The 15,377-nt window shown below is 38.7% G+C and overlaps 2 protein-coding genes across 2 annotated transcripts; both read left to right on the top strand.

The window, feature by feature from the left end:
- Nucleotides 1-187: 187 nt before the first annotated feature.
- On the top strand, nucleotides 188-3,377 carry cplx4c (complexin 4c). Its single transcript, XM_062481262.1, has 3 exons — nucleotides 188-629; nucleotides 2,710-2,797; nucleotides 3,077-3,377. Exons 1-3 carry the CDS (start codon nucleotides 454-456, stop codon nucleotides 3,293-3,295), a joined length of 483 nt encoding a protein of 160 aa, XP_062337246.1. The 5' UTR covers nucleotides 188-453; the 3' UTR covers nucleotides 3,296-3,377.
- A 5,838-nt stretch (nucleotides 3,378-9,215) lies between these two features.
- Nucleotides 9,216-14,132, top strand: rx2 (retinal homeobox gene 2). The gene is made up of 4 exons (XM_062481222.1): nucleotides 9,216-9,380; nucleotides 10,117-10,597; nucleotides 11,635-11,888; nucleotides 12,035-14,132. Exons 2-4 carry the CDS (start codon nucleotides 10,309-10,311, stop codon nucleotides 12,476-12,478), a joined length of 987 nt encoding a protein of 328 aa, XP_062337206.1. The 5' UTR covers nucleotides 9,216-9,380; nucleotides 10,117-10,308; the 3' UTR covers nucleotides 12,479-14,132.
- The last annotated feature ends 1,245 nt before the right edge of the window (nucleotides 14,133-15,377 follow it).

The raw sequence follows: 15,377 nt of genomic DNA, 5'->3' as shown, positions 1-15,377 counted from the left end.
ATTCAAATACTTTTTTTTATTGTTTCATGTAGTAGGCTACTGTTGCACTGTAAGAGGGGTAAGAGCACCTACAGGCTTCAGAGGGGTTGGTGTATACAAGTCTATGGGCTTTCAGTGGGACCTTGTTACAAGGTGAAAGGCTCCCATTGTCAGTAGGCTATAATGAGCTAAGCCCTTGAGCGGTTTTAATCTAGCCCGAATATATTGACACCCGCAGCCCCTCACCTTGACAGAGACAATAGACAGAGGTGTCAATGGTGTCTGGGGATATTATTTAACAAGGTTGGACTCCTGGAATACCTTCAAATTGCTGTAAATATCCCAGCATTGCCATCTTCCAAAAAGTCTCCTTCTGGCTCTCCATCTGAGGTGCTCCTGACCCTAAACTGGTGCCCTGCGGCACCCCCTCACTCTCCTCCACAGTGTCGCCTCTACACCAGAACACCAGCAGCCATGACATTCCTCATGAAGCACATGTTGGGGGACAAGTTAAAAAATATGAAAGGCGGAGGAGGAGGAGGAGAGGAGGGTGACAGCACTGCGGCTGCAGACGGCAAGGAGACTCCAGCATCCAAAGGCATGTCCCGAGAGGAGTTTGAGGAGTATCAGAAGCAACTGGTGGAGGAGAAGTGAGTAGGCAGATGTTTAGGGGTTCAAGTGAATGGAATATAAAGGGTTGCTGTATATGCATTTGCATATCAAGTATTGCCGTTTAATCCAATTACTCAAATACATAAGCTACACAAGTCCTGCAAGGTAAAAATATTACTGTAAAATATATCCCAAAACTTGAATTGTCCCAGAACTTGGATTGCCAGAATGTGTAACAGGTTGAGAATGCTGAAAAGGTAAACACATGTTTACAGCTTTATACGACATGTGTGACAGAAACCAATGTATCAGCTCCAAACAACTACGAAGTCCATCCTGGCAGTGTTTATAAAGTTAAACACGCTAGGCAGTTACCGTAAAGTAGCCTCCACATTGGAATAGGGGTGTGAGGTGACCTGCTGTATGTTATACAAACAGACAATTAGTGACTGTGATTAGCATTGTTTCTAATGTTGTAAGGTAAGAAGTGTGTATGGGGGTGGGGGCACAAAATTCACAAATATTTAGGTTTCAGGCATGGCTGCTAATCTTATGAGTATGTGTATGTGAATGCACAAATATGAATTGGGTATTACTTTGAATGTGTGTGAATATTTGCTAGTGAATGTATATGCATTTGTTTGCATGTGTGCATGAGAGTTTGGATGATGTACAGTTAGATGGCTTACATGGTACAGTCACTGGGAGCTACAGTCAAAGTTAAAATTATCCTGAGAAGGAGATTAGGGTCTATCTGTCAGTCTGGCTAACAACAACTGTTAAGATTCTGCGTAGGAGGCAAAAGACCATTTGAGGTGACACCAATCGGACAGTGGATGAGTTATCAAGCTCCTCCCCTTTTGCCATGGTGACTTGCCATGCACAGTCTGAATCAGTGGACCCATACTACACAGTACATCGTGTCCAGATTCAGATTGTTAAACAATTATTACAATTATATTTATAACAGTAGGATCCTTGCCAAAAAATGTATTGATAAAGTGCATGCATGGTTTACTATGATCTTTTAAAAGGATTAGCAGGCTATATGTGAGATGGATATTTTAAAGGACGACATACAATTGTTTTGTTTGACAAACTTCATTAATATACAAATGCTAAGAGTTGTATGATTTAAGAAACATCAAGAGTTTAATGTATTGTAACATTATTTAATAGTTTATTAATTATTACCTACATTTGACTGAGTGGGATTATATCACTGTTCATTAAAGGTAATTAAAGTGACAGCATTTAGCATTACAGCATTTTGTTTGTATATTATCTTTATATAACCAGTGCAGTATAAAGGACAGAAATATATCCTAGACGCCTCTATAGAGCTACTGTATCTACTGTAGTGCAATCAACCATGGTACTGTACAGAAGTCTAATCCAAAGTGGCCTTGATCAACCATGGCACCTTCAATAGAAGTGTAATAATATTAGCTCACACACCAATTATTTGATTTGCAGTGCATATATAAAAGCCAGTTCACCGCATGGAATATTTTCCTTGAAGATCCACATGACAGTGAGATTAAACTGCTCAGAAAACAATGGACTTTCTTGGAATGCTCAGTTGCAAACCACCTGTTCTCTTGTCCAGCTTCCAACCTCCAGTGACCCTTTAATGCATGGTCCTTCTGTTCGGGGCTGGACACTTGAGGTCTTCAAACATGACCAGAGCAGGGGTACCAACATTTCTGTATTCATGTTACTGTTTTTCATTAGGTTTTATACAGCACATACATTTATGAGTCATTATTTATATTTTAAGGCCTGAATCCACCATTAAAATAAAAGCATGTAACACATGAATGTACAGAATACTAAATACGCAAGACAATACTACATGTTTAACATAGACCACTATCTAACAAACAACACTATCAATATACAAATAAATGAAGAGTCTTTCACTTAATTTTTAAAAATTAATTTCATTTCATTCATTTTGAACCAATGCAGTTGTATCATTCATCTATTTATTTTATGTAATATGTGCATGTATTTATTTTGAATGTATCTAAAATACCAATCTCAAAAATGCATGCAACAATTTATTGATGTGTAGGTCATTGGTGACTTACTAATCCGAGTACTTTTCCCCTCCAGGATTCAGCGAGATCAGGATTTTGCTGTTAAAAAGGCTGAGAGGGCCAATCTCAGGGTGGCTCTGAGAGACAAGTATCGCCTCCCAGAGGTAATTGTTTCCCATTTATGAACACAGCAACTCTTTTGACTGCACAACGTCCAATTACAAAAATCTTCCTTTATTAAAATGTACTTGATTCCGTACTTTTATAAATCTGCAGTTTGTCTAGTGGTTAACAAGCATGCCTTCTTTTTCAAAGTCAGTTATCTGGCTATGTGTTCTCAATCTCCCCAAAATAATGTATCCTTGTATTTTTTCTGTAATGTATATTTAGTTGTGTGGATATCATAACTACAGATGCATTGAACCTAATTTTCTCGCTCTCAGAGCGGTCAAGACGATGCAACCATCCAGATGGCGGGAGATGATATTGACCTTCCAGAGGATCTTGCCAAGATGGTAGAAGAGGATGAAGAAGAGGAGGAGATCAATGACTCACTCCTGGGCAATCTTCAAAACATGGACATGGATGCAATAAGAATCAAAGCTCAGACCACTATGACAGAGGTGAAGCAGGCAGCAGAGGAGAAGTGTGTTGTCATGTGATTATTCACAGGATTGCTCTTCCACAAATGGACTTCAGCCACACGTCAAAATCCAAGTCACCAAAATATCGAATTCATAGTTTTAAATATTTCAAATATTTTTGATATAGATATCCCAATTAAGTCAGTACTTAACAACACTGACGATATCGTCTTTGTGTATTCTGGAAACACATTCTCCATAAACAGAGGTTCACACAGATCAATTACACTATAAATTCTTTAATTTCAAAAACTTTTTTATTCTGCGAATACACAGTTAATAATTAATATTGTTTAAAAATGATTTAAATTACCCAAGAAGGGGTAAAGGTTTTGCATCTAGAGGAACAGTGACTCCTCATTGATGGTACACATTTTATTATTAATATCTGCCTGTGATTGTATTAGTAACAAAATGATATACATATATATAAAAAACATTTGCCACTGTGAATACAGTTCAACAAGTGTAATTACATTTAATGAACAGTGATATAATCCCACTCAGTCAAATGTAGGTAATAATTAATAAACTATTAAATAATGTTACAATACATTAAACTCTTGATGTTTCTTAAATCATACAACTCTTAGCATTTGTATATTAATGAAGTTTGTCAAACAAAACAATTGTATGTCGTCCTTTAAAATATCCATCTCACATATAGCCTGCTAATCTTTTTAAAAGATCATAGTAAACCATGCATGCACTTTATCAATCCCTTTTTTCTCAAGGATCCTACTGTTATAAATATAATTGTAATAATTGTTTAACAATCTGAATCTGGACACGATGTACTGTGTAGTATGGGTCCACTGATTCAGACTGTGCATGGCAAGTCACCATGACAAAAGGGGAGGAGCTTGATAACTCATCCGCTGTCCGATTGGTGTCACCTCAAATGGTCTTTTGCCTCCTACGCAGAATCTTAACAGTTGTTGTTAGCCAGACTGACAGATAGACCCTAATATCCTTCTCAGGCTAATTTTAACTTTGACTGTAGCTCCCAGTGACTGTACCATGTAAGCCATCTAACTGTACATCATCCAAACTCTCATGCACACATGCAAACAAATGCATATACGTTCATTAGCAAATATTCACACACATTCAAAGTAATACCCAATTCATATTTGTGCATTCACATACACATACTCATAAGATTAGCAGCCATGCCTGAAACCTAAATATTTGTCAATTTTGTGGGAGTCAGGTGGCTGAGCGGTTAGGGAAGCGGGCTTGTAATCAGAAGGTTGCCAGTTCGATTCCCGGCCGAGCCAGATGGCGATGTGTCCTTGGGCAAGGCACTTCACCCTACTTGCCTCGGGGGAATGTCCCTGTACTTACTGTAAGTCGCTCTGGATAAGAGCGTCTACTAAATGTAAATGTGTGTTAATTGTATTGCACTTACTTGTGTATGTGTATTTATAATACAATGCAGTTGTGTATGTAGTGTGTGCATGTATTTATTTTGAATGTATCTAAAATACCAATCTCATCTCAGATTATCCATTTGACAATTTAATTGCAATTATTTGAGAGCTCTACTATATTGCATCTGATTATATCTCGTTATATATTTGTGTTTACATTGCAGTGTCTAAATTGACCAAATTGATCACTTCCTCTTTGGGGATTGAGAAATATTTTTGAGAGGGGTAACTGTGTATTTTTTGTCACCTACAGCTATTTCATACCAGAATGGACTTTATTTAAGTTGAGCAGGTGGTGGGGTTTCAGGGTTATCTGGTTGGTGACTGTTGTGACTGAAACTAAAAGATGACATGCCAAAGTGATTCACAGTTTCCTAAAGTAGCCAGGGACTGTGGATTACATGTTACTGTAAGAAAACAAATCACCAATGAAAACTTTGTCTGAAAGGTTTCCTTAGGAGTAAAATGTTTTATATTTTTTTCAATAATTTGCTCATGATTAGTTTGTGGATGAGAACTTGATAGATATATTTATTTCTGTAACCCCCAAAAGCTAATCAGAATGGCATTCACATTATTCTTTCGGGGGTTTCAGAGACAATCACATTTATGAAAGAAATGGATAGGAAAAGCATTTTAAAGGATTTACACCTACCACAATGCGCATCACATTTATATAAATGTAACCATTCATTTCAACACTTCTACTCAGTAGTAGCAATTGCAACAAAAAAAATCCTAACACAATCATACGCATACATTAAATTAGATCTGTAGTCAGAAGCTTGAAGCCAGATACATTTAATTGCAGAAGATCAGAGAACTAGATCTAGCCTACAACAAGTTAGGTCAATTAGTACATGTCACTTGGTCAATTGCATTAAGTATGTACATGACCACGTCTGGACTCAAATGTTTTGGAGAATGATTGATAAAATAGCTGTACTGATCTGTCTGATTTAGGTTTGAAAGTAAAATTGTTACACAAGTACTATAGGTTTGCTATTGTATTTGTAGCTGGGTCAAAACTAATGTACACAAATTACCAAGTTAACAAGATTCTGCGTCATGTCATTATTTGGTGCCATGTAGCCAGGTTTTGCAGAGGTTGCTGGAGAGGGCTGCTGTGTAACAGGTCTATGTAATAAATGAATAAATAAACAAATATGTAGTGTAAAGATGTATTTGGCTTTGAATACTTGTTATTCCCTATGAATTTGGAGGATAGTCAGTAGTGCAGAATAGCTATTTGAATCTGAAGGCAGGAACAGAAGGGGTTGACTGTAAGCACTCAGGAAGCTTGCAACAATTATCCTGAATGAAGCAGAGAATGAAGCAGGGAATGCGCTTACAGGTCGTCAGGTAACCAAACTTAGAGTCACATGAACAACAATGTTGACAGAATTACACTCTGTTCTCAGAGGTTCAAGTAAATGATATAATATACGGATTTACCTGTACATGGCTCTACAGGTAATGCTATTCAACAGAATATGATAATGCAGTTAAAATGTTAAGTGACTGTTTAACAAATACATAGGCTAAATAAAGTAAAATACAGGCAGTACACACTGTACAGTCCATAAGCCTACGGTTAATAATACATATATACATACATACAATACATACATACTTATATGAACAATGGGGTGAAAGAGACAGTGGTTGAACATGAGACATGAAAGGAGATGAGTTCCAGAGTATCATATAACTTAGACAAACACATTACATGTCAAGTCTCTTAGCCTTTTACCCTTCCTTTCAATCTTCTCTCCATCTCCCCCTCTCTGCTCCCCATCCCCCTTTCCCCTTGTTAGCTGACACAGCACCTTCACGCGTTAGCTGCTTTCTTCCTAATAGGATCTCCCAGACTTAAATTGTCATCTGATAAAACTAAGCAGCTTGATAGCTACGCTGTACCCTCTTAACCAATTTGTACTCAATTAGGATAATGAGGAAACAGGCAAAGTACAGCCTTAATATATTAACTTTGTAAAATGATTATTACTTGACTTAACAAATGCCGATGTTAAAACATTACTTCGCTAAATACATTTTAGGCTTTAGATTAGTGTTTATGACTGTTTTCATCTCTTTACCAGAACAATATTTGTTTTTATTTGACTGTCAAACTGTATCTCAGATTAAGGGATTCTGTGTAATTTATACAAATGCAGGTGCAACTTGTACATGTTATTTGCAGTCAATTACAGGTTGCATGTTGTTATAGATAATCCAACAAGGATCCATAGAGTTGTTGAGTTCTCAAGTTTGCATGCTGATTTACAAATAAATTGACATATTACAAAAATAATCAAAACAGTCAAACTAAATGCACTGTTTATAAAGACACGAAAGCACATGCACTCTTCTAGGATGTTGCCAGAAAAACTCTTAACTCTTCACTTCATAACCTGTAGATCTCCATATAATGTGGTTTAGTACATCTGAGAACATCTAATCATCATCCCATCTAACTGGCCTCTGCAGATTCTGCAGCCAAGAAGAATCACCTTACTAAGACAATTACAGTGGTCTTAATTGAAAACATACAGCGTATAACACAAAGCCACACTTTGCCTTTCCCAATTTTTTAAAACTGCTCCCCAATGACCGGGCCTGGAGCCATAGTATACAACTATGTCAATTATTGATGATATTGGTATTTGTAAAGTGTGTGTTTACACATGATGTACTATATACTGTAAGCCTCTGTGGTATTTCCATACTGCCAACACGGAACAACATATGGATAGTACACATGCTAAAGGTGCACCACTTAAGTCATTTATTTGAACGAAGATTATCACACATATCCACGACTAAGACTGTAAGAGGCTGGCCATCAGTCACTGGGTGTCTTGGCAAAAAGATAATTCCATCAACAAATGCAACAAACACCTGACTGCAACAAATGCAGTCAGGTGTTTTCCCTCTCAGTCTGAGCTTTAGCAAAGCTTTTGATTCTTGAAGAACTGATGTTGTTGTACACATCATGGAGGATTGTTTTGCCTTTGCTTTCTCCCAAGGCTCTGTATTTATTGTTTTAAATGGGCCATCTGCCACGATGTACAAAGTGAGAAACAGAATCAGATTATTTGCCCAAAGGAATTTCTGGCATGCCATGAACTACTTGCCACGTAGTTGGGTTACATTTGCTCGATATCAAGTCCAATCATTCAGAAGTGCAATACATATAATGACATATAAGATATTCAATTAGTCAATATCAGTCAAAATGTCAAATCTCACCCAACCCTGTTCATACCTTTCCAATGAAGCTGTTTCTGAAACTCAGGAGCTACTTTAACTTATCTTTAGACAGATGAGGTCAGAGGAAATCTCCAGTGAAGTCTTTAGGCTCATTAAGGTGAGGGTTGATCTCTGTGACACTTAGCTTCCCTAGCTTTGGGGTGGCCAGCTGTCCGCAGGGAAACGTATCTAGTCAGTAGAAAAAGGGCCTGCCCATTCCACCTGTGCCAAGGAGTCAATCCAAGCCCTGGACTGATATAGAGAGATTACCGTGCAGTGTCTCAGGAGAAGAGTCATATCAATGTCAAACGCGTCAACGGGTGTCATGTGAGAAATAAATAGTATTATGCAAATATGGAATTCCCTGATCTGCATAGCTTTTTTGTTGTAAGAATGCATATTACCCTTATGCATCAAACAATTGATGACTCACCTGGTGTGACCTACTTAACATGTTTCATGCATAATGATTCAATGGACCTAGTGGAGTAATTGTCTGGATTTAAATAATTACTTTATCTGTTTACATGTTTTCAGTATTTAGAGTTAAATCTGTAATTACAAATTGGATTCACAGCCTTGACATTCTATTAGGTGACCATCTTAATTGTTTGTAATTTTAGTATATTGACACTAGTCAACAAACTTTTGTTTGTTACTTTAAATTGTCCGTGAAATAACAAAAAATAAATAAAATGGAAAGCCAAAATGGAAAAGTAGCACATTTAATTCACATATTTCTAAGGATATCAATGTTCTATTGCATATTATAATCCTTTAAACATACAGTACATTCACATATTTCATTGCTTTTTTCACAGTTCTTTCCCACTTACATTTCAAAAGGACTTGTTTGAATTCAGATGTTTCGTGAACACTTCAGTGTGTGCAACCATTAGTGTTTAGCTAAAGCCAATCTCTGTGTCTTGTCGCTCATATATTGTCTATAATGAAGGGATTAGCAAAAACTCTAAGTGAAAGCCATTATCTTTTAGACAATAGTTTTTTGAAAGAAAGTTTTGTCAAGGCTTCATTAGCAATGGCCTCCCTCTGTGGGCTGAATGCAGGCCACATTTGGAGCAATTACTTGACCAGAAAACAACTGTCAATCATTCTTAAAGGGGAAGGATTCCAATTATTAAACCTCTTAAATCCTTTCTTTTTACTTCAATTCTTTTACAAGCCCCTGTGCTCTGCACAATTAAAGAAGGGTTTATTCAAGAGAGAGAACATTAATTTTCCTGTTACATTGAGTTTCAGTTGTTGTTGCTTTGCTCACTTGTGTGCTTAGGATTTCAAGGACTTATAGCCCGAGAGAGGAGTCTATGCTGAGCGGAAGTGTCTTCGCTGTCATTCGCCTACTTCAGAGATAGAAGCAACATGTGTGCGGTATATAGCCTTAAGCAAACTTAAAAGAGGTAGGAATTTTTACATTCATCCATATTTAAATTTTCATCACATTCAAATTAAGTTGGTTATTTTAGTTGTAATGTGTCAATCAAAATTATCGTATTTTTTCTTTGGTTTGTTTTGACCCAGATGTCTAAAAGTTGCTAAAAGTTGTGCAATTGAAGGGTTTCATTTCATCTCCTTAATCAGGAGTCAAAAAGTATTTCCCATTTTTTGTTGAACATTTTAATCAATAGGAACAACTAGTTTCAGCTTTAAATGCTGCAGAATTTTAATTTATATTTAATATATATTAGTAAGTAAAGTAATGTGTAATGAGTCACAGTAGGAATTTATGTTTAAAATATTGTCGATTCAAACTAGAAAACTTTATATTGATTTCTTTCTTTGGGTTTCCATAGTGAGAATGAGATGGCATGATTTTAAGAAAATCTTATATCGTCCAAGATCCTTTGTAATATACATGCAGATCTTGACTTAAATTCTGTCATTTTATTATTTTTTCCCTACAGAGTAAAAAATAAAAATGTAGCCAAAAAAGTGGCTGTGTAATGCATGCATCTTGTCTAGATGTATTTAGATTCCTTTTTTCAGGAAGATTTGATGGTATTATCATTTTTTTGGGGCATTTAAAACTGGGAACCAGTTCTGTTGCAACACCATAACTCAATTTGAACAGAGCGAGTTTAGGCAATAATTGGGAGAAAGTGATGATCTAATTTTCTTTCTCTCTTCATTTTGCAGACTGGAAATTCATCCCTACAAGAGGGGTAGCCGAGAGACGCAAACCTACAACCCTCCCCTCTCATGCTCTTTCCTAATCCTTACGGATGTAAGGAGTGACCACTTGGTCAGTTGCTATCACGTGTTGTACCTGGTGGGGTTTCCGCTGAAAGAAGAGAGAGAGCGTGTGAGAGAGAAACTAATAGGGTTCGGATGCATTTGTCAATGGATACCTTGGGAATGGTGGATGATGGCTGCCTGTCACCAGACAATTATGACATGGTAAAAGAAGGGGCGTCCAGTGGAGGAGGCCGTGTCCACAGCATTGATGTCATCCTAGGCTTCAATAAGGACCAGGACCCTTTACTCAACACTGTGGGGGATGTAAGGGGCCAAAAAGTGGACAGTGGGGAGCTGGAGGACCAGGGGAAGCAGGTCCCGTCCAATCCCTATGGACATCTTCCCAGCCTGGTCGATAGCACACAGCACTTAGCCTTTCATGGTGAGTCCTCCGGTCATGATTCATTCATTCAGAAATAACACCATTTGGAATGTTGAGTTTGTTGCTGTCTGATGTTTGGCATTGTAATATGAGTTGCTAAGTTTCAAAGGCAAGTTTGCAAGTTGCAAGTTTAGTCTTGGTTTGGTAGAAGTGAGTGCCAAATGTTAGTATTAGAACCAGGTCAGGGATTTCAATTGCATCAATTTATATTATACTATACTATATGATAGTATTATACTATAAGGGTCAAGGTTATTGTGGAATTCATGTTTAATACATGATCAGAAGCAAATAAGAAATGGCTGGATTACTTGAGGAATTATTGAAAAGTTTACTTATTCACTCCAAAGCCAGTGATTGGACGATTCCAAATTGATTAACAAGGCACACATGGATCATTTACACTTCAATCCTTCCTAGAAAAGACAGGCTGGATAGACTTTACCCAACAAAGTATTTGGCTAGATTAAGGTTTGTAATGTGGAGACTTTGAGGATTGCAGGCAGCATCTGTTTCTGTGAGATTACCGACATCAGAGAAAGACGTTTGTCAGTATAGAAGGTTGGTTGGGCTGCATCGTGTGTTCACTTTCACAAATGAGACTGATTAGATGGAAAAGCATTGACTAACATTTTAGAATTTCTTGAAATAAGTGCAACTGCAGGTTTGTATCTTAAGACAATCTGTCTTGTGTTTCTTTTGAAAGTAAAGAATTTACTTTCAAAATTATAATTCAAATAATACTTTCAAATAATAATTTGACCGATATTTGAGCTGAACAACTTGCTGTTTGAAGTTGTTTGCGTTTAGCAGGCGCTGTCCGATGTGCTGAAAAGTTATAACTTCTTTGACTAACTGGTGTGTAGAACCCTACCAAACTTTGTTAGCATAAGTTCATACTTCCATTATGTCTCTTGCCAATGTCTCTAATGTTGGCTTCCTTAACAACTGAAGCAGTTAATTTGTTTTCAACACAATAGCAACAGATATGGTAGTTGTCCAATTTGAGTGGGACCCGTTTCACTTTCTCCCACCAGAGTCGAGCCTTTTCTCCAGTGACAAGTGCGAGGGAGAAATGAGTGACCTGCAGAAAGAGGTGGACAGCGACTGCAAGTCTCCAGAGCCGCCCGAGGAAGACAATCCCAAGAAGAAGCACAGACGTAACCGCACCACCTTCACCACATACCAGCTCCATGAGCTGGAGAGAGCATTCGAGAAATCCCACTATCCTGACGTATACAGCCGTGAGGAGCTGGCCATGAAGGTCAACCTGCCAGAGGTCCGTGTGCAGGTATGAGGCTCTCATTATCCAATAACTAGCCTAAACATCAGTGATATGATATGTAGTCTGTAAAGCTCTGTGTTTTGGTGGTATGGATTTTTTGGCGGAATCCACTTGCAAATGCATCTGATACGCTCCATGACGATCTTCCCTAGGTGTGGTTCCAGAACCGCAGGGCCAAATGGCGACGTCAGGAGAAGATGGACACCAGCAGCATGAAGCTCCACGACTCGCCAATGCTGTCCTTCAATCGACCCCCCATGTCCTCCAATGTAGGCCCGATGAGCAACACCCTACCCCTGGATCCCTGGTTGACCTCGCCAATGCCCAGCGGCCCCCCCATGCACAGTATCCCAGGGTTCATGGGGCCTGGGCAGGGTCTACAACCTACCTACACCAGCCATGGCTTCCTCAATACACCCCCGGGCATGGTCCAAGGTATGCAATCCATGCCCCCTCCACCCTATCAATGTCCCTCCAACTTCAGTGATAAGTTCCCCATGGAGGACGTGGACCAGAGGAGCTCCAGCATTGCAGCATTGCGGATGAAGGCCAAAGAGCACATTCAATCCATGGATAAAACGTGGCAACACATGTGATTGAATGGCTGAAGCGAGGCGGAAGGATATATCATGGAGACACTGTGAGGATATTAACAGTGATACAAGTGAATGTACTGTATGTTTACAAACGGCCTCTGGATCTCATGTTCCAATGGAGGATGCAAAGCACATTGAAAGCTCATTGAATGACTCTGGGAGATGAGGACACCTTTACTTTTTTTTGTCTTGGGTCTGACTGTGCGTATAAAGGACATGGATGTTTTGTTTCATGAAGGGCCAGTGAAACTATCATTTTCTTGTTGTTTTATTCTATAAATGATTTACACTCTTGCTCCAATTTTTTACTGTAAGACAAAAAGTTTTTTTTTAAAGAACACATCACTGACAAAGTGTCACCCACAATGTTATGTAGAAAATCTCTGCATATCAAAACAAATATCATTTTGACATTACAATATTTTTCAAGGAAGTGAAGCCAAATCTAAGTAATTGCATCTAGTTGATGCAGATGGTAGAGATGGTGCCAAGCATGTCCATGTTCGATGAAAGGCATCTGTCATCTGTCATGCCAGCTAAGTTAGGAAGACAAGGATACCTCTAAACTCCTAGATGAAGCCTTGAAAATGACTGGTTTATAGACATAATTTATAGGCAGCTGCACTCAGATGCAATTTAGTCAATGGGTTCCCACTCCTTTGCTAAGATTTGTTACTTTTTGGCTGATATGATGCAATGTATCATGCAACAGCTTCTTATGCACACTTGTATGTCCTTACAATCCAGATCAGTCAGAATTGATGCTCAGTGCATCGTTTAAAAGGTGTTCCAAACAGGCAAGTTGATTTGTTGTAGTAATTTCTGTGTTTGTTGTGAAAAAATAAATAGACACAGGCATGACTTTTTACAAATGTTTATTTTTTAAGTTACGAGACTCAAAGAATGTGGCGGTTGTTGATGGAGTTCAAAGTCAGATGGTGTTCACTGTGTATGTGTGTGTGTGTGGGGGGGGGGGGGGCGGGTGTGTGTAGCAGCCTGATGTGTCACTAAACTGGGTCGATTCATTGTTAAGCACTATTGATTATATTCCTTTGTCTATGGTTGTTGAAAGAAAATGGTCAAAGGCTCTAACAGGCGTAAAAAATGACAGACCTTTGGGCTTAGACCTTAAAACATGACATCATTTGTCATTCAAAACTGAATAGAGTATTCCTAAGATACACGTACATGTTACCTCAATAGTTTCCTTCACAAAAATTGCATTTTTGTAGCTTTGTAAAGTCTCTAGGAATATGTTAGAATCTCATCTATAAACAATACACTTAACTGCAGTTCTACAATTGAGCATTTCTTTCCATTCTTAAATGGTGACAGTTTAGATCTAAATAACAATAGCATCAATATTCAGCATCCTTTTTGTTTCAGGTTCACTCCAGTGCATCAAAAAGCCAAAGAATTCAAATAGAAAATATGATTTACGGTGGGTGAGAAAATATTTCATAAACAATGACAAAATTATGTTTTTTTAATTGATTGACTTTGTTGAGAAAATAAGCCAATCTTTGTACACTGTGTTATATTATTGAAAGTATTTCTATGTTTAGTTGTTTGTTATGCAGTTGCTGTGTTATCACAAACCTACAGAATGTTGCACACTTCCATGTTCCATGTGCAAATGGTAATAAAGATACAATAGAAACACTAAGATGGTTAAAGCTTGTAAGTTTCCCTCTGACCACTATGCATTACTGACCCACGACATGACTTAATGCTGTTAATGAGAACCGGCGTACAATGGGCCAATGTAAGCGCTCACAGAGAGAGATCTGGGGGTGACCTGTTGTTCCTGGGCTCTGTGTTCCTCCAGGCCTGTGGAGTCCTGCCAGGCTGTTAGGCAGATGAGGCTCCACTCCATCAGGCCTCACCAGGGGTGTCAGAAGGCCCTGAACACAGGCCTGGCCTGGCCTTCTAATTGCCCTGAGGACGCACTAAAGTGTCCTGTGTGGGCCAGCCAATCCTCTGTGCATTGTGTGTGTGTGCGTATGTGTATGTGTGTGTGTGTAGGAGGGCAGATGGGACACTTGGAGGACCCCATCTGGGTCAACGACATGCCAAAGTGATCAATGCTGTAGGATGATATGGAACTGAGATATTGAATTTGGGCTTACCACCTGTCTGACTATCCTGAGAATGTGGACATCTTGTCCCAGTTGTTTCTAATAAGAAGGACCTGTCACACACACAGCACAGCAGGTCAGGGAGAGGTCTCGGGGAGCTTATAGGTGAGGCCGTGACTGGCTAATAGCCTGGTGTGATCGAGTATGGAGCGTGAATGATAGACAGACTTAGGACTGAGGCACACACAGACCACATGGATTAAATGTTCCATTATTGATCATTCATATATTTGCCAAAACCATTTAATAGCACGCCTATTTGTTAAACACATAAAGTAAGCATGAGGAGAATCTGGAACAGGAAAAGTGCAGAAGGTTCTATGCAGAAGTTAATTGATGAGTTGTTTCTTGCTGTTTTCGTCATTTCTGATTGTCATATCGCTGTTTCTGTGTTTAGCATTAGTTAACTTGACCAAACTTTCGAAAAACACCTGGTGTAGGGGGATAATTTGGCAGTTGTTCAACATAAAGGTTGGCCTCAGAATTTGGATGAGAAACACCCTTAACTACTTACTAATTACCACATTATCTGTTATTTTGTTTGGTGAAGCATGACCTCGGTTAGGGCCTGGGCTGCAGTTAACAGGCTGACTGGGAGGACGTGTTCCATGGTGGAAATAATAAGGGAAATGAGCGGAATTAATTGGGTTTGATTAAGAACGCTTTTCAAAGGGACACAATTTTTTCCTCTTGACATAATTGGGGATCAGTCAGGGGGCAGGGGGTGATTTGATGGCTGGCGCCAGTTACTTGTCTCCTTT

This window comes from Osmerus eperlanus, chromosome 16, assembly GCF_963692335.1.
Source record: "Osmerus eperlanus chromosome 16, fOsmEpe2.1, whole genome shotgun sequence".
Taxonomy (NCBI): domain Eukaryota; kingdom Metazoa; phylum Chordata; class Actinopteri; order Osmeriformes; family Osmeridae; genus Osmerus; species Osmerus eperlanus.
The sequence above is the reverse complement of the archived record's forward strand: the minus strand, read 5'-3'. Positions and strand labels throughout refer to the sequence as shown.